General features: G+C 47.1%; 1 protein-coding gene across 1 annotated transcript; it reads right to left on the bottom strand.

The window, feature by feature from the left end:
* TSPAN33 (tetraspanin 33) lies at window positions 1-19829 on the bottom strand. The gene is given in 8 exon segments (NM_001034672.2): window positions 1-1026; window positions 1214-1375; window positions 1776-1904; window positions 3434-3529; window positions 4941-5015; window positions 5330-5457; window positions 6127-6184; window positions 19478-19829. Coding segments are annotated over 8 exon segments (852 nt in total). The 5' UTR covers window positions 19580-19829; the 3' UTR covers window positions 1-924.
* Between the last annotated feature and the right edge of the window lie 4934 nt (window positions 19830-24763).

Here is a 24763-nt window from a genome sequence, read left to right as displayed (position 1 = left end):
TCCAGGTCAACAAACTTTTATTGCCATTTCTGGCTCCCCCAGCCCCATCAAGATCCCTGCTTACACTGGGCTCTGCTGCAGAGGAATGGCGGTGGTGGGCGGGTGTTAACTTCTCTTTCTCTGCACACTGCCAATGTTTAAAAAGAAAATCCACTTACTGGGCAGGGAGGGCCATACAGGGTGGGATTCAAGGGCGCCTATGGCTCAGTCCCACCTCTGCTGGCTGCAGAATATAGACTATGGTTCCAAACATTTTTTAAGGGAAAGGAGAAGAGATGAATTTGGTTGCTGTTGTACCCCTTGCCCTTGCTGCCACGTTTCCATGGAAATGAGGGAGGGGCAGGATGTAGCTCACTCTGACTACCTGGGAGGGTGGCAGGACAGGCAGTTAGTAAACACATCGCCTTCCACTCCTACCCAATACAGACTGCTGTCCCCAGTCGACCCCCAGGCTCACTGCCTGCTCCGCCCCAGTCCCTTCTGGAGCTGGTATCATGCCAACTGGACTCCAGGCAGGGCTTGCTGGCAACAGTAAGAATCTGAGTATGTTGGTCAAGCTCAGTAGCAGCCCTAGTAGGGCCGTCAGTTGTCATGGCTTGGTGAAAAGCCCAGTGCCCCCACAACTCTGTGTAACTGCTGTTGCTCAAGCATCTGTCTCAGACAAAACAAAAACCCAAATGATTGAGGTTAGAGAGAATACAAAATAACAATGCTGAGAGCTGGGATGAGGAGAGGAGGCACATCCTTCTCAGACTAGAGCCACCTATGCACCCTGCCTTCTGCTGCCTGGAGTTTGCTTCCTCCTGCTGGGCTGTGGCTTGCAGGGCTGGAATCCAATCTCCGCTGGGTGCCGGCAGCTGTAACCACTGCCATCGGTTGATGAGGCTCGCCTGCTGCCCTACAGAGGAGGTGCAGGATGGATCTTCAATACCATGGGTCCGCCCGGTGCTGCTGATTGTAGAGCTGTAGTTTGATCTGATCTTTGATCTGACTCACGAGGATCATGGACAGCAGGATTCCCACCAGCTGGAAAAGGTAAGAAGGAATTGGGACCTCAGCCATGAGTGATGGCCTTGTTTTCTCTGACTCAGTCTTCCCAGTGCAGTCAGCACCTGCCCTTCAGCAGTGTTACTGCCTGAGTCCCAGGTGCCCTCCCCCAAACTAAAGGAGTCTTTACAGAATTGTGGAACCGCAGTTTTACAGGGTAAGTTACCTGGGGGATGGCCAGGCCCAGTGCCACACCACCAAGTACGAAGAGGTTGCTATGTATCCAATTGACCAATCTGTCAATACAGCCGTTGGTGTAGATGACTTTACTAGCTTCCAGGTAGTCAAGGGCCTGCATACCTTGGCCACACATGGTGTTGATCACTGCCTGGGGAGAGAGTTCAAAAGCCAAGTGGGACTCCCATTCCTAAAACTTTTTCTCTGGGGCCCTAGCTGATGGGCCTCCCACCCTTCCTAAACTCCTAAATTGTTAGAGAATATATGTGGAGGATGCTATGTTGGAAGTTGCTAAATGCAGACTTCCCTTCCTCTGGCGGTCTGAGTTCAGTTTTCCTTGCTTTAGAGACCTGGGTCTTCTGGGCCGCCAAGTGGGCTATAGAAGTGAAAGACTGACAAAGCCATCAGACTGGAGTGAAGAAAAACATCTGACCGCTCTTCTGCAGAACTGACTGGCTGACCTAGGGGATGGAGATTCCCGATGGCAGCTGCTCTAATCAGAAAGTAACTCAGATCACTGTGGGAGGAAATGAGGCGGGAGGTGTGCTCACCTGGTTGGGGGTAGGCAAGCAACAGGAGTAAGGCACTGAACAGCGCTCACGGCTGGGGTTGTCTTCTGAACAGTTGAAATACATGTTCAGGGACCAGTCCTTGTAGGAAATCCCTCCACAGCAGCTGAACTGCAACAGAGCCCATCACAGGGGTTAAAAATCCCCCACCCCTTACACTGAGGTGACACAGGGAACTCTCAAAGCAACCAGAAGTCTATGGCAAGCTTCTACTTGTAAGTTCAAGTTGTGTGTAAACACAGCCTTGAAACTTTGAACTCAAGCTTTTCAGTGACCTTCACCTGAAGAAGTTATCTCTTCTTAATTTCTATTACTTTATATGTTTTTTTTAATAACTTCTTGTGTATATATTTTGTTTTACACACTCAACTATAAGCTCCTTGAGGGCAGTTTCTGGTTTTGCACTCTTGCATAGCATTTGCTGTTTAGTTGCTAAGTTGTGTCCGACTCTTTGTGACCCCATGGACTGCAGCCCGCCAGGCTCATCCATCCATGGGATTTTCCAGGCAAGAATACCAGAGTGGGTTGCCATTTCCTTCTTCAGGGGATCTTCCCGACCCAGGAATTGAACCCATGTCTCCTGCATTGGCAGGCGGATTCTTTACTACTGAGTCACCAGGGAAGCATAGAGCCTGGCAAAAGGATATGTTCCCAAAATACTGGCTGAAATAATTAAAGGATCAGTGCTACAAACATTTGTCTTAATGTAGAGAAAGCACAGGAGGGGACTTTTCAATGTTGTTGGCCCATAATTACACCATGAAAGCAAACAGGATCCAAGTTAAGGGTGTTACACCAAGTGAAGGGGAACTCAGCACTGGTCTCAAAAGCACCTCTGTTTCAAATATAATTTCTGACTCACAGCAGCATTATTCACAAGAGCCAAAATACAGAAGTGACCCAAAGTGTGCACCAAAAGACAAATGGATTAACAAAATGTGATATATACATATGATGGAATATTACTCAGCCTTATAAAGGAAATTTTGGCACAACCCACAACATAGATGAATGCTGAAGACATGCTAAGCGAAACAAGCCAGTCACAAAAAGACAAACAGTATTCATTGAGACAGAATTTCACAGAGACAGAAAATAGAATGGTGGTTTTTAGGAGGAGTGGGGAAATGGAGAGTTAGTGTTTAATGTGTATGGAGTTTCAGTTTGGGAAGAAAATTTTGGAGATGGATAGTGATGATGGCTATACAACAGTGTGAATGTACTTAGTGCTACACATCTGTACACTTAAAATGGTAAATTTGATATTATGTATATTTTTCCACAATTTTAAAAAGGTAACTTTCTAATTGGTGATATTAAAAAAATCTGCCAGTTCCCCCATGAGTAACCACTTATAATGGTTTCTTTTATATCCTTCCATATTCCTTTTGTAAATATGAATACACATTCTTTCCTCTTTTACACAATTGGTAAATTACTATATATACTGTTCTGTGCCAGTAAAATAACTTTTAAAGCTATATGTGGCTTTTTTGCCAAACCCTTTCCCAGAATCCATTACCTATCAGGTAATGAAAAAGCCCACAGACCTTGAGGGTGAGTTGTCTCTTGGGATAGCATTAACATTTACCCATAGCTTCCCAGACCACTAGATGACGACCCTCCTCCTCAACCCGTACCTCCTTCTGGCCAAAATCTATGAGGTTCTGAAGGTCCAAGTCATCTCGGTAGTGCACGATGGCATTATTGATAATCTCACTCACTTTGCCCCGCACCTGCCAGGAACATGAGGAGGGAATCAGAACACAGGACTAGCCCCTAACCTGCTCCCCTGCAGAAACAGCAATAGACGGTGCTCATCTTTCTTTCTTTAAGTCAACCTTGAAGTCAGAACCAAGTCCTAGCAGGGAAGAGGGCCAGTTCCGAAGCCCATGCATCCCTGGGCTCCCTGGTACCTGTAGGCAAGAAAAATGCTGATCTGCTGTGGCCATGTCTCAGAGCCGCATTCCAAGATAAGCCAATATTTATCTATTTCTGAGTACTATTACACAAAATACTTGACTGATGTAAAGCAGTGAAACTGTTTGTGTGTTGAGGGGGTGGATTGTTTTTTAGTAGAAAGGACTTACTGAGCTAAGACACTGACCTCTAGTGGACATAAGAGAATTGCATCTCTTTCAGTTCAGTTCAGTCGCTCAGTCGTGTCCAACTCTTTGCGATCTCATGGACCACAGCACACCAGTCCTCCCTGTCCATCACCAGCTCCTGGAGTTTACCCAAACTCATGTCCATTAAGTCGGTGATGCCATCCAACCATCTTATCCTTTGTTGTCCCCTTCTCCTCCTGCCCTCAATCTTTCCCAGCATCAGGGTCTTTTCAAATGAGTCAGCTCTTCACATCAGGTGGCCAAAGTATTGGAGTTTCAGCTTCAACATCATTCCTTCCAATGAACACCCAGGACTGATCTCCTTTAGGATGGACTGGTTGGATCGCCTTGAAGTCCAAGGGACCCTCAAAAGTCTTCTCCAACGTTTTTGAGTACAGATCTTTTCTCTGTATCATTTTTAGGATTTTACTAGGACACTCTGAATCGACTCAGTGGCTCTCAATTTCATAGTTTAAGCATGCTCTCTTCCTTCCTGCTTCATTACTTTTCTCAAAATTTCTTATCCATAGTCCTATACTTGCCCCTGGCAATCATCTGCCCTTTTGGAAAGAAATTCTAGTTTTTAATTAAAAGGGCTGCCACTGAATGGCAGACCACTTCCAGATATGGTGAGAGCTGTTCAAAGTCCTGTTTACTTCCCCATTTCTTACTTTTGTTTATCCCAATAATTTTTTAAAGAAATAAAAGGCTCTTCATGTTGTCCGTGACCCACTTGATAACTGAATTTTACTCAATCATTTGCCATTAAAGTTTGCAGACTATTTTAACTTTGGGTTCATAGAATTTATTTCCCTGTTGGCCTCTCAGACTGTCAGAGGAAAACACCTTACAATCTTGAAATCCTCTTTAAATATGGTGACTTTAAAGGGCATTCATTCATCCCTAAGGACAATCTTTCAAAGGCTAATGCTCCTCAGGGGAAGGACCACTGTAGTTAATTAGTCAGGCTGAGCACAGGCAGGAACCTTCCCTTCCTTCCTCTGGTTCACATCTGAGTAGGCCTGTGACTCCGAGTTACCTTGTCTGAGAAGACGAAGCCCAGGACGCCAGCTGCCAGCTGTAGCAGGAACACGACGGTGAGACAGAGAGAGAACTGTGGGGGAGCATGGCAAGAGGAGGCAGTCTGTTACCGCGCTGGGCAGGGGTTTCCCAGGGCCACAGGGACGCCTGGGGGCCACAGGCCACTTCTCCCAGACACCCCCCACCCCACAGTGTGGGCCAGCTGCCTCTGGGACGCTGTCCTGGGGGTGCTCGCCCTTGCTGGGTTACCTGGGCTGAGCTCCACAGGGAGGAGTGGCCAGCACAGACCAGGGGGCAGCAAGGGACAAAACAAACTGAAAGGTTTCAGGAAGAAGCACAGGGAAGAGGGGCCTGGGCCTTCCCAGGGGGTCGCCCCTGACCACTCACCGTCTGCAGGAGGCAGATGTTCTCGCGGAGAGATCCGATGCAGCCGCAGAAGGTGAGCAGGAACATGAGGATGCCCACCACGATCAGCAGGATGGCCGGGTCCACAGCCAGGCAGGCCAGTGCCGCCTCTGGGGGGGAGGGGGCTCTCAGTCTGAGCTGGTGCCCACTGAGCAGGGTGCCAGGGGTGGGGTGGGGTGCCCCCAGAACTATCCTCCTCCCCTGGTGGGGGACTCTCCAGTGTGGCTAGGTAAAGGTTACAGGCAGCAGTACTGCCCTCCCACGGGGAGAACACCAAGGGCCCAGAACAGTCTGTGGCCTTTAATTTGAGGAACTAACAAAGTAAGAGCCTTTATTCCCAGGCTTGAGAGAGGAGGAACCACTTTCGCCCCAGAAAAGAATTAGAATGGCATTAGGCTTGCTGGCTTTTGCATATTCTGTTTCCTGGAGACTTCGTGTAGAGGAATAGGAATGGAGGTTGAGTTTCTCTGGAACATAGTGAAGGGAGGGCTGAAGCCTCTCGTTAGTCTTTGCACTCAGAAGCCTACCTTCTTCCCTAGATATGCCCTAAGCCTAAAATGCAGGCAGATCTCAGAAGATTCACGGGAGCTCGGCGAAATCCAGGAGGACTGGCCTGGGTGGCCAGCGGAGTAAGCCGCCAGGATTTGGCTAGAGGGTGGCTGCCCCCTATAGCTCCATAGCTTCTGTGAGGAGGAGGGCTGAAGGGCCAGGACTGAAAGAGGCAGAGGAGAAAGGGGCAGGCAAGAGTCATGGGGGGATGGACAGGAACTGTAGCTCACCTTCGTGCTTCATCAGCCGAGCGTAGACGCCCACAGCCACCATCACCATGGAAATCACCTGTGGAGACAGGGAAGGAGCCACACTCTGAGGTTTTGGAAACCGGGGAGCCCTGAGAGCCATGAGTAACCTTGGAGAACAGGAGGATGATGACTCTTCCTGGACCAGAAATGAGCATCTTTTTCCTCCCCAGTGATACTGTTGATAGAATCCAGCACAGCATTACCTCCATGAAAAGCCTGTATCAGGATGATCACATTTAATTCTCACAACACAGTTATCTGGTGAGGCAGCTATTCTTCCCATCTTACAGATGAGGAAGTTAAGGCAATGCAAGGTTAATACAGAACAGCAGTTAGGAACATGGGCTTCAGAGTGGTGAATCTGAGCCCACGCTGGACAACTCTCTGAACTTCAGTTTCTGTATCTGGGAATTTGTTTTTTGTTGTCATTGTTCTTTTTGGCTGTGTTGGGTCTTTGTTGCTGTGTGGGCTTTTCTCTAGCTGCAGTGAGCGGAGGCTACTCTTTGTTGTGGTGCTCGGGCTTCTCACTGCAGTGGCTTTTCTGTTGCACAGCACAGGCTCTAGGCGCACAGGCTCAGTAGTTGCGGCTCTCAGGCTCTAGAGTGAGGGCTAAGTAGTTGTGGCACATAGGCTTAGTTGCCCCGAAGCATGTGGAATATTCCTGGACCAGGGATCAAACCCATGTCCTCTACACTGGCAGGTGGATTCTTAACCACTGGACCATCAGGGAAGTCCCTGAAGATGGGGATTTAAAACAACTATACCTAATAAGATTACTGTGAAGATGAAATAAAAGAATGCATGAAAAGCATTTAACAAAATGCCTAGTAATAAATATTATCTATCATTACTAATTGGGGCTTCCCAGGTGGCTCAGTGGTGAAGAATCTGCCTGCCAAGCAGGAGATGTGAGGGTTTGATCCTTGTGCTGGGAAAGATCCCTTGGAGAAGGAAATGGCAACCCACTCCAGTATTCTTGCCTAAGAAATTCCATGGACAGAGGAGCCTGGTGGGCTGCAGTCCATGGGGTCACAAAAGAGTCAGACACGACAGCAACTAACAACAAAACATTACTAATGGTTAACTTGCTCAGGGTCACATAGAAACTGTGAAGTTCTGAATTTGAATCCAGCTACTTCAAAGGGAAGGTCTTCAAGCTGACGCAGGCCTGAGTAGATGCTCCCAGATCTCTAACCCTCTTGGAGGTCGATGTGGTGTCAAATGTAAGAATGAAAGTGCAACCAGAATGAAAAAATGCTTGCACATGAACGCGTTGGTGTAAAATAGCAGAACTACCTTACAAAGGAAACTTTATAAAAGTCTGATTTCAGGGTGCGGAAACAGAGAAGTTTAGACCTTTCAAACTTCCTGGCTTCTCTCTGAGAAAACAAACTCATCAAAGACCAGCAGGGCTCCCTACAGGGGCCTTCTCTGTGCCCTTGCCGCAGGCCTCCAGGAGTGCAGGGTGACCCCATGTGCACACCCTTCCTTTGTGCCCAGTTCCCAGGCTGGTGCTAAGCAGCAGCTGGCTGTCACCATGGCAATAGCTGGGGCCACGCTCTGGCTGGAGGGAGTTCTCAGCAGGAACTTGACCAGTTCAGTGGGGAAGGACAGGGCTGGCTGGACTCCGCTGTCCTGCAAGACAGAGAGCAGTTGGGAAGAAACATCTTGGGGCTTTGGTGGGAGAAGGGAATTGAGCCCCTATAGCAGGACAACAGGTCAGACTAGTCCTCAGGAGAGAGAGATTTTCTTTAGCGAACTCTACCAGCTAGTGCATTCAGCAGGAAATGGGAAAACCTTGTCTAAAACCATGTCTTTTAGGACCCTTCTCCTTGGTCCCCAGTCATTTGACATCACCTCTGCCTCGGGGCCCCATGCGTTATGTGCTGGCCCTCACACTCTGTGTCCAGGAGCGAGGGAGCTGCTTGCAGAGAGTTGTGAGAGGGGCTGGAGGTGCCAGCTGGCTTCTTGTCCCACAGCACAGCCAGGCTCAGGGAGCAAGGGGCAGTGGGTGGGAGGTGAGGAAAACCCACAACAGAGATCCCAGTCATCCCGCTGGCCCAGAGACATAAGCCCTTTGCCAGAGCGATCAGGCATCCCTGTCTGCCCTTTAAAACTCGCCACAGCCAATTCTGGTTCTGAACATCACTTTACTGAGTCATTTAAAAATACGTATCTGCTCTTTATTTAAACAGGCTCCTCGCTGTTTTTTCACGTTAAATTTTCACTGGGGTTTATAACTTTTCACAGAGACAGTCTCTGATTAAATCCCCACACAGCTAAAACAAGAAAGGGAAAGTAAAGAGATGCCATGTGTCCCAGGGTAAGTTCCTTCCATGGGTGGGCTGTAATTACAGCAGCTGTTCTGTCTCTATCTGCGGTAGGCAGAACAGTGTCCCCCCCAGAGATATCCTGTCTTAATTCCCAGAACCCGTGAAAACGTTACCTTACATGGCTGGTGGGGCTGTGCAAATGTGATTTGCGTAAGGACCTTATGATGGGGAGATTATCCCAGTTGGCCCAATATAATCACAAGGGACCTTATAAGAAGGAGGCAAGAGGGTCAGAGTAGAGGAAGAGATGTGTATGAGAACGGAAGCAGGGCCTGAAGTGTGTGCTGTAAACCGAGGACCATGAACAGCCTCTAAAAGCTGGAGAAGGCAAGGAACTAGATTCTTCCTTAAAGCCTCCAGAGGGAATCATGCTTGCTGACGTCTTGATTTCAGCTCAATGAGACCTGTTTTGGACTTCTGATCTCCAGAACTATAAGAAAACTAATTTGTGTTATATTAAACCATTCAGTTTGTGGCAATTGGTTAACAACAGTAACAGGAAACAAATACACTCTCCAAATCCAATTCATCAGCTGTTATGTAGGAGATACTCTGAAGACTGCAAAGATGAGCAAGATGTGGTCCCTGCCCTTAAGGAGACGTATCTGTTATGTGGGAGGGGGCAAGAGCGTCTATAGCCTAAGGCGGTGCTTTTTGATGTTGGCTGCCATTAGACTGGGGGCGGGGGGCGGCGTAGAGGAGAACTTCAAAATTCCTGATGCCTATGCTACACCCCAAACCAAGTATGTCAGAATCTCTGGCATTGGAACCCAGGTCACAGTGTTCCTGAATGCATTCCAAGTGATTCCAACATGCAGCCAAGTTCAAGACCCACCAGCCTCAAGCACACTCACCAGGGATCTAGAGCAGCAGGTGCTGGTTATGTGAAAAAGAAAGTTAAGACATTAATATGATCATGAATATTTAATATCATTAATGATCCTGCTTACTTGGAAGCTCACTAGCTACCTCTGAAATTCTGCATTTCTGTCATTGATCTGCCCCTTTATCCTGGAGTCACAGCTTGCTCTTTCACACTTCTATTCCTGACCACATCTCCCACCCTGAATTCCTCAGAGCTGCTGCCATTCCAAAGTGAGTACTGCTGTTATTAGCTTAGCATTTGAGAGCTGAATAGAAACTTAGGAATGAGCCCGACCACTCACTTTTTAATAGATGAGGCCAAAAGAGCAAAGTGATATTTGACGAAGTGTACACGGGTGCAGTGGCATCATCTGGACTAAACCTCATTTCTGATCTCAGTTGGGAACCGTCTACACCACATCAGTCTTTGCTGCAGAATCCTTGTGACATCCCACAATATCACCAGTGACCTCCTTTCATGATGAGAATGGAGATAAAGACACTTCTCTTCCTAGAATAGCTTTTCATATTCTGGCTAGAATGAAGCCTCACTGGAAACTTTCAAACGCTAGACACAGTTTTTAAAATAGCTGAGTCCAGCCAAAGGCATGTTCCTGAAGAGTTGTCCATCAAATTATATAAAATAATTTGCCCGCACCAGTACCTTTATCCTTATGTAAGGTGAGTAACTACCTTATAATGAAAATAGCCATCCTCTGGGCTCCTTGGAGAAATGGCTGATCCTAGGACTGGGGCAGGAAATAGGTAAGTCTGGAGCATCTTGTGGTGCCAGAAGGTAAGGAAAGGCTCAAAAATAAAAAAAACAAAACCCCACATTGGTGTGGCCATGCCAAAGAGATATCAAAAGAGTATGGAATTGTTACCCCAAATATAAAATAAATATCCATGAGTCTATACTGATATAAATGACTTAATAAATGGGAGAGAAAAGACAAATCTCTCACACAGAATTCCAAATATTTTACGGAGGTACTGCAGCGTCTGGAGAAGGTCATGGCAACCCACTCCAGTATCCTTGCCTGGGAAATCCCATGGACAGAGGAGCCTGGCGGGCTGCAGTCCACGGGGCCACACAGAGTCGGATATGACTGAGCGACTATCACTCACTGCAGTGTCAGGGAGGTGGGACACAGTTCCCCACTTCCAAGTGTGGGCTGCACACAGTAACTTCTTTCCGAAGAGAACAGACTGCAAAAGGGTGGGGGAAAGACTAACTTTACAGTGGAGAGGCCTGGCTCCCTCAGCCAGGTGATCGACGTCAACATCAGCACAGGTCATTGATATATGAGATTATGTGAAATGGCACTTCCCTTCCGTGGTCTTCCTTCCCCAAACCCATAACCCCAGTATAATTATAAGAAAACATCAGGCAAGTTCCAGTGGAGGGACAAGATGATCAGTACTCTTCCAAACTGTCAAAGGCTTCAAAAACAAGGAAATTCTGAGACACTGCCACAGCCAACAAAAACCTAAGGAGACATAACAACTAAATGAAATTTGGTATCCTGGATGGGATCCTAGAACACAAAAAGGGCATTAAGTAAAAACTAAGGGAAGCTGAATAAAGCATGGAAGTTAATGTAATAAATGTTTTGGGTTGGCTGAAAAGTTCATTCCAGATTTTTCCTGAGCGTGCTCAATTGTGTCTGACTCTTTGAGACCAACCCCATGGACTGTAGCTGACCAGGTTCCTCTGTCCATGGAATTTTCTAGGCAAGAACATTGGAATGGGTTGTCATTTCCTACTCCGGGAGATCTTCCTGACCCAGGGATCGAACCTGTGTCTCTTGAGTCTCCTGTGTTGGCAGGCAGATTCTTTACCACTGTGCCACCTGGGAAGCAGCATCATACTCATGTAAGATGTTAATAAACAAGAGACACTGGATGTGGGGTATATGGGAACTCTCTGTACCATCTTCTCAAAGTTCCTGTAAAACTAACACTGTTCTAGAAAATGAAATCTATTTTTTAAAAACAGTCACCCTCAATTTGTTAGTCGTGTAAATCCACAGTTTGTAATATCATATTTTCTTAAACTGGGATTCACTTGCCTATGGTTTTACAACCTTTATCAGGGTGTTTTCTCCTTACACCAAAAAATGGCAGTAGAACTTAAAAATGTTCAGGGGACAGGACACTGAGAAGCTGCAGTGCTCTCTTGGTATACCGAATGCAATCTACTTTATATTCATATTTAACTTTGCCCAATTATCCCAATAATGTCCTTTATAACTGCTTTCCCCCCCTTTTTTCCTGATTCAGCTTCCAGTCAACGATCATGTAGTTAGTGATCCACGCATCAAGTCTCCTTTAGCTTGGAACAGTTTCACAGCTTTTTTTCTTTTCTTTGTATTTGGTTTCTTAAAACACTGACTTTAAAAAAATTGTGGTAAAGTACATACACCACGAAATTAACCATTTTAAAGGGTGCAGTTCAGTGGCCATAAGTACATTCATATTGCTGGGCAACCACCACCATTATCAGGCTCCAGGACAGTTTCTTCACCCCAAATACAATTCTTGTACCCATTAAATGGTCACTCCCAACTCCCTCCACTCCTCCAACCCTTGGCAACCACAGACCTGCTGTCTCTATGGTTTTGCCTATTCTGCACATTTTCTATAAATGGAATCATATAATATGTGGCTCTTGGTGTCAATCTTCTAACCTTTCCAAGGTTCATCAGTGTTGTAGCATGTATCAGGACTTCATTACCTTTTAAGGCCTAGTAATATCCCACTGTATGGATAGAACCCAATTGGTTTCTCCATTCATCTGCTGATGGACATGTGGGTTGTTTCCACCTTTGGGCTACTGTGAATAGTGTTGCCATGAATATCCATGTACAGGTTTTTGTTTGAGTACATCCTGTTTGCTGTTCTCTTGGGTATAGACCCTGGAGTGGAATTGCCAGGTCGTAGGGTAATTCTATATTTAATTTTTTGAGGTGCTACCAAGCTTTTTCCACAGTAGCTGCACCATTTCACATTCCCACCAGCAATGTACGGGATTCCAATTTTTCCACATCATTGCCAATGCATGTTCTGATATTTTTCCTTTTGATACTGACTTTTTTTTTTTTTTCCCCATAAGTCCAGGCCAGTGGTTTGGCTTAACATCCCTCAGTTTGGATGTTGGATTGCTTCTTCCCAATCTGATCCAGATGATGTATTTTTGACAGGAGTATTAACATAGATAATGTGTCCTTTTCAGTATGTCACGAGAGGAAACGACATACTAATTTCTACCCTAGAAATAAGGAACAATTTTACTAACAGATGATTTGATTGTTAGCCACATGTCTCAGCGTCTCATAAAATAGTATGGCAATACTCTAAATAGTTTCCTAGTTTTCCAGAAGGCTTGCTGCTAACGTGTCCTCTTCCCTGTGCCCTTGACAGCAGATAAGCAGCTGTGGTCTTGGAGAGAAGATGGGAGATAACAGAAAACAGAGAAAAGTCACTCCATTATTTGACCTTTTTTTCCCCCTGTAAATCAGGAAAAGACAGTCATGAACTGATGTTTGTAAGGAAAAGCCTTATTCCAGCCCCTGGCACACTAATTCACAGCCATCAGCACCAAGTGGGAAGGGCCCCCAGGTAAGGTACTGGACAAGAGATCTACTGGCTCGCATGTCCATAATTACAGGCAGATTAGCTCTTGAGTCTGTTTCCACTGGATTAAAACCAATGCAATGTGAAAAGCTCTGAGAAGTGGACCTGGGGAAGGTCCTCGGACAACAGTGGAATCTCTGTTCCTATGATATATAGGAAACATCTCTGTAAACTTTAAAATATAGCGACACCATTAATCATCATCACCTTCTGGCTAACAGCAGGAATGTGGGCAGGGGCATCTGAGGCTGAAGGAAGTCAGGTTCAAGGTTGGCCCTGGCCTAGGCTGAGTCCCCACACACCTGTCACTTGTCAGGAGGAGCACTCATCCTAGCTCTCCAAGTCCTCCCCCAATAGGTGACCTTGACGAGCCAATTCTAGCAACGATGGTAATAGCTACCTTTCTTCGAGGGCTAAAGGGCCAGGCACTGGACTAAGCGTTGTATACACACTATGACCACAAGCCCAAGAGGGTGGTAGGATCTCCAGTTTATAGAATTGATGTTGGGAGAATTTACTCAGATAGTGAATGGCTAAAGTGGGACTGGAAGGTATGTCCATATGGCTCCAGAGCCTCATGACCTTGGTCACATGGCTGCCTCCCGCTTTGCCTCACAGCAGCTCCAGGGTGTGTGCGTTCACTTCAGGGCCTTGTGTGAGGTGGGAAGGAGCTGCCTGCAGTTGTCTTGGGTGAGCAGCTGGTCATCTCCAAATGGCGGGGCTCAGGCCGGGGAAGTAAAATAGCATCAGGAGGGCCCTGCAGGACCCAGAGGGAAGTCCTGGAGCCATGCCTGAAAGGGGCCAATGGGGCATCACCACTAGGGCCCACCAGCCCCTGAGAGGAAGCCTGGCCTGTCCACCTTCCACGTTCTAAAGTCCAATCTAGGGACTTCCCTGGTGGTCCAATGGTTAAGACTTTGCCTTCCAATGCAAGGAGCGTGGGTCCAATCCCTGGTCAGGGAGCTAAGATCCCACATGTCTCATGGCCAAAAAACCAAAACGTAACAGATATTATAATGTTACAAATTCAATAAAGACTTTTATTAGTAAAAAATGGCCCACATAAAATCTTGAAAAAAATTTAAAAAATTAAAATAAAAAGCCTAGTCTGCATGAACTGGGTGGATCTGTCTCACCTTTTCTTTGGAATGAATCTTTCCCCCTCTTTTCTTGATGGTGGCAGTGGGAGACAGCTGGGAGTAGAGTGATTCCCTGCGTGGGGCTCAAACCACTGTCCCCTCCACCCACTGCCAGAAGGATGTTGGGAGGGAGGGGTCTGCACCTCCCACTTCTCAGTCCTTTCTGTCCTTATTTCTGGATGAAGTCAAAAAAATCATAGCTTGCAAGCCCTAAAGCAGGGCCCCCTCTCTCACTACCTGGGATCTGCACACACCAGTCCTTTAGCAGGCATCCTGGCACCACTGTTCTGGGATTTCTAAGGTGGCAACTCTCCATGTGGGACTGACTGTTGGCTCTCTCCCGCTGGGTAGGATGGAATTGTCCAGCTGGAGTGGAGTCCCTAGGGCTCTTTCCTCGGCTGGAGTGGAGTCCACAGAGCTCTTTCCTCTCCAACGTCTGGGCCAACCCTTTAGCTCCTTTTAGGCCATGGCTGGTTTTGGTTCTCCAAGGTTATAAATGAGGAAGGGAAGTTCACAAGGGCTCATAGTGGTATAAACACTCAGACTCACAGCCTGGAGTCGCCAGCCTGACACATAGCTTGCTATCGAAACTCTAAGAGATGCTTCTCTTTTATCCTTTTTAAAAGCTGCTTGAAGTCTATGATTTTCTACTTGGTACAAGGCAAACAGAGCTATTTAGGGAGTTAAGAAGGCATGTGTGTGACCTGACAACAAAGAGTGTGGTTCTGTCTTCATTCTTGGTGGTGGTGGTGTTGTTTTATAAAAAATAATGTGATAATTCATTTATTGCAGCCTGCCTAGTCTATAGGGAAAGGAGGGAAAAAATGGGGGAGGAAATGGGCTCTATCTCCTAACATGTGTAGGTAGTTGTGTGTGTGTGTGTGTGTGTGTGTGTGTGTGCCCACGCTTGCATGGTGGTAAAGGTGTGGGTGGCGTGGGCAGGAAGGGACCTGGGCACTCAGGAGGGGCTTTTGCCAGGCTCAATGCCTGATCATTTCCTTGTGGCTTCTGAGCCAGACTACAACAGATAGTGCTGAAGGTGGTTTAGGGGAGCATTCTGAATCCCCTGGGGACTCCAATACAGTGGAAGTAGGCGGGAAAGTGAATTTCTTGAAGGAGCTACCTCATCAGAACCCTGAATCAGCCCAGGGAAGACCTGGATGGGCCCATGTGTGCTGTGGGCAGTCATCAGGCATGGCCCCGAGGGAGATGATGGAGGGCATGGCTGCCATTTTTTCTGACCCAGCTTGAGGGAAGGGTGCCAGGCCCACTGCAGAAGAGAATACAGGATGCAACCCCAATTAAGAATTAAGGATGCTTGAGGACTTAAGGTTGTGCTGCATCCTGACAGACTAGTGTCCATAAGAAGGGAGGAAGGGCATCCTGATTCCACCCCATAGGCTCTGATCCCTCATTCACCACTCAATAAACATTCAATAAGTAAGTACCCACTCTCTGCCAAACACAGCTTGGGCGCTGGGAATCCAGAAGTAAATAAGCCAGTCTCTACCCTCAGGAGCCTAGAGGGGAAGACATAAAGAAATGCATAATTGGGGCACAGGTTAAAAAAAAAAAGATCTGACGGTCAAAACGTGCCCAAGGTACCGGGGGGGGGGGGGGGAGTCCTGAGGCATCACCTCTAAGGAAGGCTCAGCTGAGACACAGGGGCAGGAGAGCTGAGCTTCTAGGCTTTGCCTGACTCAGAAGTTACGCCAACTGCTGCCCTGGGTGGGAAAAGGATCAGCAAGGAGGGAGATGGTTGCTGTGGGCAGCACTGAAAATGCTCCTGCCAACGTATGCCCAAGCTGACAAAGCGTGGTGTATCAGCCCACTGTCTTCCCTTTGCACAGACAGACAGAAGGTTGTGTTCAGTCATGTCCAACTCTTTGTGACCCTATGGACTGTAGCCCACCAGGCTCCTCTGTCCATGGGATTCTCCAGGTAAGAATACTGGAGTGGGTTGCCATTTCCTTCTCCAGGGGATCTTCCTGACCCAGAGATCAAACCCGGGTCTCCTATATTGCAAGCAGTCTCCTGCACCGCAGGCGGATTCTTTACCAAATGAGCCACTAGAAAAGCCCTCATTCCCTCTGCACAGAGCTGTCTAATACAAGGAGGTAAGGAAAGTCAGCTACTTCTTAATGGAAAGACTAAAGTATAACTTCTGTGATCCTGGGGCAATTCTCCAAGCCATGGAATCCTAACAATCAGTAACCCAGTTGCACAATTCTGGGAAGAAAACCAGAACTCCTAGGCAAAAGAGGAATTGAGATTTGAAGCATGAACAGAAGGAACAGGTCCTGGTCCCATAGGAGCCAGGAGCCTTCTGAGTCAGACTCCAAATGCCCCAAGGGTCAGGGCTCCTAGAGAAGTAGCACGGATAACCACTGCCACCACGGTCACCACTATCACCACTGCATATGAGTCCAGGCGATGCCTTCCCAATGTGACCCAGGCACAGATGCAAACACCATCCATCCACACCTCCCCGGCGCCTGGCCAGAACACTCTCTGCCTGGAATAGGAGTTGGCTGACAATCCCAACCATGGGTGCCTCCTGAGTACAAAAGGGGAATTTGATTAAGATGGTTGCTGCTAAGTCACTTCAGTCGTGTCCGACTCTGTGGGACCCATCAAGCTCCCCCGTCCCTGGGATTCTCCAGGCAAGAACACTGGAGTGGGTTGCCATTTCCTTCTCCAATGCATGAAAGTGAAAAGCGAAAGGGAAGTCACTCAGTCATGTCCGACTCTTAGCAACCCCATGAACTGCAGCCCACCAGGCTCCTCGGTCCATGGGATTTGTCAGGCAAGAGTACTGGAGTGGGGTGCCATTGCCTTCTCCGATTAAGATGGTGGAGAAACCTAAAAAAAGAAATCACCATAATCAGTCCCTAAAGGGGGATGGGAAGAAAAATGACCCCTGATCTGGGGAAACAGCTCTTCATCTCCAGTTGACCATATGTGGGATTAACTCTATGAGTCCAGACCTGGGGGAGAAGTGGCATTCAGTAATGCCAAAAAAAAACTGTCCCCTGCGAAGGTCGATGTCCCAAGGGTCCCAGGACACAAGAAAGATGCATCCTTAGAGCTAGCCCCAGGTCTTGAAGAAAGAAAACAGTCCCCAGAGTGACATTCCTCTTTAAATAGTTCACAGAGGCAGAAAAAAATTTCTCCTTTAGAGGAGAAAGCTTAAGGACAGAGACACACATATATTGGCTTGGGGTCACACAGTAAGTTGGTGCCAGAAAGAAATTGGGCCTCTTGTCCTTCGGTGTGCTATTTCTAGTGCCTCTGACTTTTTATAAGTCTCAAGTAGGGCCAAGAAGGGGCGCTTCTCTAATTTGGGATGGTTCCAGCTTGGTTAGCCAGGTCCTCTGACCTTGAATGAAGCATTGGAACCAAGAAAAACGGGTCTATGGAGCCAAACTCTCTCCCTTGCTGTGACCTCCCAAAGTCACTTATCTGGTAAAAAGGATAGAGTGGGGGAAGTCCAGGAAAATGACCATGAAGGCAAGTGTAACAGATGCACCCAGCTGTTGTTGCTAGGGTGCACAGATAAGGGTGAAGCGCCGAAGGCTTCAACGGAGTTTCACGCAAAGTCATGATTGACAGAGGAAGTTAGAACAAGGACCTGAGTTCCCTGGGATGCTAGTGCTGGCTCTAAAGATGGCGTGTCATTGGCCTGGCATACTCAGTGGGCATGTAAGAGGGTTCTCTGGAATTTGCCCTTCGGTGTGGGGCTTCCCCTTAGGACATCCCCCAGCCTGACAGAGTGGTGGTGAGATTTTCTTCCCTGGCCACCAGCTGAAACTGGCGTTGACTAGTTAACTACCAATACTGCTAACACCCCAGTGACAGCGGCAACCAAGGACTTCCCCTGTGGTTCAGTAGAGAAATCACCAGGTCAAGCCCACTAACCCCCTTTTTGACATAGGATAAAAGACCATCTCTATGGTTTGGCTTTCTTATATATAAAATGCAGAGTTCTAGACAAGACGTCTTCTAGTTTTTTTTTTTCCAGTTGCCGAACTGAGAATTTGTTAGGAGTTCAAACTTCATTTTTCCCAGTACAATGGCTGAGAGTGAGCTGTCATCACCACCCTCTGGGATTTCTCTCATTTTTCCCAACAGGCTGGCACTTATGTACTTTGTGTCTGTTCACACCATGGCCCCCGTGAAACCTTTCCAGCAACTAGCTTAGCTGCCTAGTCTGCTCCTTCTCCTAGGAAATGTAGACTCCTCCCTCCTGCAAGTCTGAACTTTAGGTCTCAAGCAGAGGTGGGCAAGTGTAATGGACTCCTAGAGCAGCAGCAGCTCTGGTGTCGTTGGTGCTGGAAGAGAAACTGGGGAATGTGACGGGGGTGGAGATGGATCTCCCCATATTCTCAAACCCAGAGAGGCTCAGGGACTCTCGAGACATGAAACAGGACTGAGCTAGCATTTCATGATCTGGCCCAGCTGCATTCTCAGCTCCAGCAGAGAATTTCCAGCATCCTTGATCATGCTGGGTTTGATTTTTATGGAGGAGGAGACTGAGGCCCACAGAGGTGAACATATTGCCCAGGTTACTCAAGTCAACAATTGAAGGCAGACTGGGGGTGGGAATCGAGGCAGCCCCAGACCGACATTTTCTACTTTTTCAGCTCCAATCAGAAGATTCTGAAAGGACCCCTGGACTTCCCCCAGTCCAACATGGGGTCTATTTAAAGAAGCGAAATAATATCCAACTCCAGAGGATGGAGCCTGGTCCTGAGAAAGGTGGGCAAAGTTTGGGAGAGTTCTGGGAAAAACACCCACACCTGGAGGCCATTCCTGTCCTTTCTCAGCCTTTGGAGGGAAGGGGAAGAGGGAGGGCGGCAGAGGCCTGCAAAAGGAAGAGACGAAAGCCCCTGAACCCATTCTCTCTGAGGGAAGGGAGAGGAAAGGTCTGGGTTCCCGCTTCCTCTTTTTTTCTTTGCCAGCAGGGCCTCCCAGCCCTCAGGCCTGAAAAATCCCCCAATCGTGAATGTATTAAGGGTCTGCTTGGGCCAACAGGAAAACCCGCTCCTCCCGCTCAAACCCACCTTTTTAGCCTGACACAGACCCTCATCCGAAGCCGAGAGAATACCCATAAAGCTTTACCGAATCTCTTGCATTCCCTCCACCCCAACACCCTCTGCAGTCAAGGCGCCACTGGGGTGTCCCTGCCCAGGATAAATTACCCCAAAGTGCGATTTTTCCAGAAAACTAGACAGTGCCGCTCACCACGTTCGCCTTGAACCGGGCATCCGGGAACGACCCCTCCTCAGCGCTGGCAGCCCACTCAACCCTCCAGGGAGTGCCCTGCAGCCCAGGTGCCCCTATAACCCCAAGACTCACCCAGAAGAGCATGTTGAAGAAGAAGAGCAGGTATTTCACCAGCGGGCTGACGAAGGAGAAGTCCTCCCCATAGGCGGCCGGCGCCCCGGGTCTCCGGGCCATGGTCCAGTTGCCGCTGCCCCCGGGGGCCTATCTCCACACGGCGGCCGGCCCACCTGCGCGCTCCGCGCCGGGAGGCATGAGCTGCACCGCCGCCGGAGCCTAAGCGGCGGGGGAACTGCGCCGCGGCGGGAGGTGCCCGCGCCGTGCGTCCGGGAGAAGCGCGGGCAAGGGAACGGCGCCGCCACTGGAGCCGCCGGGAGTCGCGGGAGCTGCCGCTGGCAGCGTGAGCGGCGGAGACTCCGCTGCGGCCGGAGGACCAGCCTGGCGCGCCGGGCTCCCAGGAAACCGGGCCCGCCCTCGACCGCCCATTGGCTCGTCTGCCGAAGCCTGACTTCTCATTGGTCGATCTCTGATGTCACTAAGTATCCAACCATCCCTCTTTTCCGAGAGGCGGGGGAGACACCTGTTCAGTGAGGGACAACTTGTTAAAGGGTCAGCCGTTCCGCCTCCTCCCTCGAGTTGGAAAGCATCCAGGCTTCAGCTACTCAAGGGAAAAAAAGATAAGAAGGAATGCACACTGCCATCACACACCCACGTCCTCTACCCAGTTGCTGTGCATATATGCAAACACACATACATTAAAATCAACAAGTACATACACCATATGTTAAGCAATGCGTTGAAAGCCGTGGGAATACAAGAGAGTAGAAGAAATCCACCCCCTACCCCGGGGTAGGGGGCTGATGACAATAAAATCAGAGAGACAAAACTAACCTACACATGACAATTAAGATTGTTTAAGAGGAGCTGCTATCCTGTTTAATAACTATATATTTTAAATGCTTATTTCAAAAAACACTATAATCCAATAGTGGAAATTTGGAAACATCACCAACAATCCTGCCATCCTAATTCATTACTCTTTCAATTCCCATCTCACTATTTAAGTCTAGATCCTCGAGCAGACATCGTTTTTTAACACACTGATCTGACACATACCAGTGCAGCACAGGTGACAGACACTGGGCTGGCTACCTAACGCACACGTGAATGCTGTCGACTGAACATTTGAATCGATTTTATCCCCAAATTCATATGCTGAAATCCTAACCCCTATGATTATAGCGTTAGGAAATGGAGACTTTGGGAGGTGCTTAGGTCATAAGAATGGAGCCTTTCAGTTCAGTTCAGTTCAGTTCAGTCACTCAGTCGTGTCCGACTCTTTGCGACCCCATGAACTGCAGCACGCCAGGCCTCCCTGTCCACCACCAACTCCCGGAGTTCACTCAGACTCACGTCCATCGAGTCGGTGATGCCATCCAGCCATCTCATCCTCTGTCATCCCCTTCTCCTCCTGCCCCAATCCCTCCCAGCATCAGGGTCTTTTCCAATGAGTCAACTCTTTGCATGAGGTGGCCAAAGTACTGGAGTTTCAGCTTTAGCATCATTCCTACCAAAGAAATCCCAGGGCTGATCTTCAGAATGGACTGGTTGGATCTCCTTGCAGTCCAAGGGACTCTCAGGAGTCTTCTCCAACACCACAGTTCAAAAGCATCAATTCTTCGGCGCTCAGCTTTCTTCACAGTCCAACTCTTATATCCATACATGACCACTGGAAAAACCATAGCCTTAACTAGACGGACCTTTGTTGGCAAAGTAATGTCTCTGCTTTTGAATATGCTATCTAGGTTGGTCATAACTTTCCTTCCAAAGAGTGTCTTTTAAGTTCATGGCTGCAATCACCATCTGCAGTGATTTTGGAGCCCCCAAAAATAAGTTTGACACTGTTTACACTGTTTCCTCATCTATTTCCCATGAAGTAATGGGACCAGATGCCATGATCTTTGTTTTCTGAATGTTGAGCTTTAGGCCAACTTTTTCACCCTCCTCTTTCACCTTCATCAAGAGGCTTTTTAGTTCCTCTTCACTTTCTGCCATAAGGGTGGTGTCATCTGCATATCTGAGGTTATTGATATTTCTCTCGGCAATCTTGATTCCAGCTTGTGCTTCTTCCAGCCCAGCGTTTCTCATGATGTACTCTGCATATAAGTTAAATAAGCAGAATGACAATATACAGCCTAGATCTCTAGTCTTTCCCATTCTGTTGTTTTCCTCTATTTCTTTGCATTGATTGCTGAGGAAGGCTGTCTTATCTCTCCTTGCTATTCTTTAAGTGTAAGTAAGTGAAGTCACTCAGTTGTGTCAGTGCGACCCCGTGTACTGTAGCCTACCAGGTTTCTCCATGGGATTCTCCAGGCAAGAATACTGGAGTGGGTTACCATTTCCTTCTCCAGGGGATCTTCCTGACCCAGGGATTGAACCAGGGTCTCCCGCATTGGAGGCAGACGCTTTAACCTCTGAGCCACCAGGGAAGCTCTGCATTCAGATGCTTATCTTTCCTTTTCTCCTTTGCTTTTCGCTTCTCTTCTTTTCACAGCTATTTGTAAGGCCTCCGCAGATAACCATTTTGCTGTTTCGCATGCATGGCATAAGTATCCTTGTAAAAAAGACCCCAGAGAGCTCCCTCACCCTGCCTGCCCTGTGAGAACAGTGAAAAGATAGCTGCCTATGAACTAGAAAGTGAGAACTCACCAAACAGTGAACTGAGGGTGCCTTGGTTTTTGACTTCTCAGCTTTCAGAACTGTGAGAAATACATTTCTGTTGTTAGCTACTCGGTTTATGGCATTTATGTTATAGCAGCCCAAATAGACTAAAACAATGACTTCAACCTTGTTATCTGTATGAGTTGGGCAAACTGTGCTTAATCTCCTTGAGCCTCATTTTCTTTGGTGTTAAATGGGGAGAGTGCTGGCCTAACAACATTGATGTGAGGATTAGATGAGATAACGCATGCAAGTCACTTAGCACAAGTTGGCACATAGATGGGTTCACTGAATGCAGTATTTTGTTTGAGCAGAGTTTAGAATCCAGTCAGGAAGTATGATAACTACACAAATTTTGTAGAGAGTAAAGATATCATGGCAAGTGAAATTAGGGGAGGATAAGATTTGGGGTTTTCCTGGTGGCTCAGATGATAAAGAATCCACACACACAATGCAGGAGACCTGGGTTCAGTTCCTGGGTTGGGAAGATTCCCTGGAGGAGGGCATGGCACCCCACTCCAGTATTCTTGACTGGAGAATTCCATGGACAGAGGAGCCTGGCAGGCTGCAGGCCACGGGGAGCAAAGAGTAGGACAAAACTGAGTGACTAAGCACACACAACACAAGATTTAGAAGGCAGAGATGAGGGGAAAAGGATAATCCAGGTGAATAAAAGGTGAACCAGAGCCTGGAGAGCACAAGCACTGTGTGTTTAGTGAAAAATAAGCCAACTGGTTTGGCTGGAGCATAGAGTATGCTGAGTATAGCAGTGTAAGGTTACACTGACTGATGCTAATTCATGCTGAACTGAGTTAAAATCTTAGAAATACTTGAACATCAGAGTGGGGAGTTAGTGTTTAATTGATTTAGGAATAAGAGTTTGGAAGAAGGAAATAACTTAAGACCTGCTTTTTTTTTTTTCCTTTCAGTTAGAATGGGAAAGAGACTGAAGAGAGGAATGTTTGTTAGAAGATCAGTTGCAATAGTCTAGATAATCAGAAACTTGGGGCTTTCCTGGTGGCTCAGACAGTAAAGAATCCGCCTGCAATGCAGGAGACTCAAGTTTGATCCCTGGGTCGGGAAGATCCCCTGGAGAAGGGAATCGCTACCCACTCCAGTATTCTTGCCTGGAGAATTCTATGGGCAGAGGAGCCTGGCAGGCTACAGTTTATGGGGTCACAAAAAGTCAGAGATGACTGAGCAACTAACACACACGCACAGTGAGAAATTAGGATCTGATTTAGGGGTAATGTACGGAACTGATAGGAAAGGATAGAAGTGAAGACACAGGGAAAAGAGGATCTCTTTGGTTGGAGTATGGGGATGATAGGAGAATCAGGGCTAGGAGTCAAAGAAGTGAGCCAAGGCCCGGTTACTGGGAGACTGGCCATTAACAGGTTAAGGTGACCACTTGGAAATCAGTTTCAGTATGAAGGGGGTGGTATGGTTGGAAGCCATTTTATAAGATGTTAAAGATTAAATGGGTGAGTGAAGGGTGGATACCCATTTTCAGATGTTAGATGGGTGAGGGCTGAGAAAAAGACCAAGCTGCTGAATGTTTTTATTAGATGATCACCCAGAGATCAGTTTTAGTACAGACTGGGCAAGTAACCTAATTTATTTTAGCCAAAAGAAAATGAATAATGGGGGATAGAATTAATAAAATAAATTTTTAGACAGATCATGGAGTGCCTTGAAGTTGTTTACAGTCTACTTTGTAGAGCACTTGAGAATTCTAGTGAGTCCCAGATGTGAATAACCCATCAGCCCATAATGCCTATAGGACAGTGGCTGTGTTTCCCCGACACATACCAGAACGTTCCTTGTGGGATGCTTAGAACGTATTCATTGTTCGAAACATGGTTTTATTGAAGGACTTTTGATTGGATACTAACATGCTAAAATCTCCTTTGGGAAGACTTAGAAACTAGGTTGATAATAATGGTGAGAAGAATAAGAATTTAAAGAGGGCTAGATGAGTGAGTTGGAGGAATTGAAGAAAGCTTTATAAAGGTGCTTAGGGCTTGGCTAAGATAGAGGGAGAAACAGCATAAGCAAAGATGAGGAGTCAGGAATGAGTTGATACCATGATGACTACTAAGGAGGTTGTAGTTTGGGGTGCTTTAAGAAGCTAATTCCAAAAGATAGGGTCAGGAATGTTTTAGGGGGTCTAAAATTGATCAGATATCTGTTGATACATAGTAAATGACCTCAGGTCATACTTGAACTCAAGATTTGGGGTTTTAAAAATTGTGTCTATCTATGTTTTTTTAATATAAGAAGAACTTTTAGTACAATAAGAAGGACAAAATTGGATAAGATTATTCTGAGCCTAAGAAGAATTAATAACTCAAGAATGCCTAAATGAAGGGAATATTAAATCAGACTTATATTGGATTATGTTCCTTTTAAATTTATTAGACAATTGAAATATGACTGAGTATAGCTGCATATATGAAATGGGAATATGATTGGCAATGTTAGCAATTTTAGTTAAAACAAACTTAATGGATAAAGCAGGAAAAAAAAAAAAAAAGAAAGCAGAACGTTTGCTGAAGACCACATAGAAAATTGTATACTCTTATTGAAGCCTGACAATTTACCTCCCCTTCAGGAGGTTGGACCCTCTTTGATTACACA

The sequence above is a fragment of the Bos taurus genome, chromosome 4 (assembly GCF_002263795.3).
Source record: "Bos taurus isolate L1 Dominette 01449 registration number 42190680 breed Hereford chromosome 4, ARS-UCD2.0, whole genome shotgun sequence".
Classification (NCBI taxonomy): domain Eukaryota; kingdom Metazoa; phylum Chordata; class Mammalia; order Artiodactyla; family Bovidae; genus Bos; species Bos taurus.
Note: the sequence above shows the minus strand (reverse complement) of the source record. Positions and strands in the feature narration are given on the sequence as shown.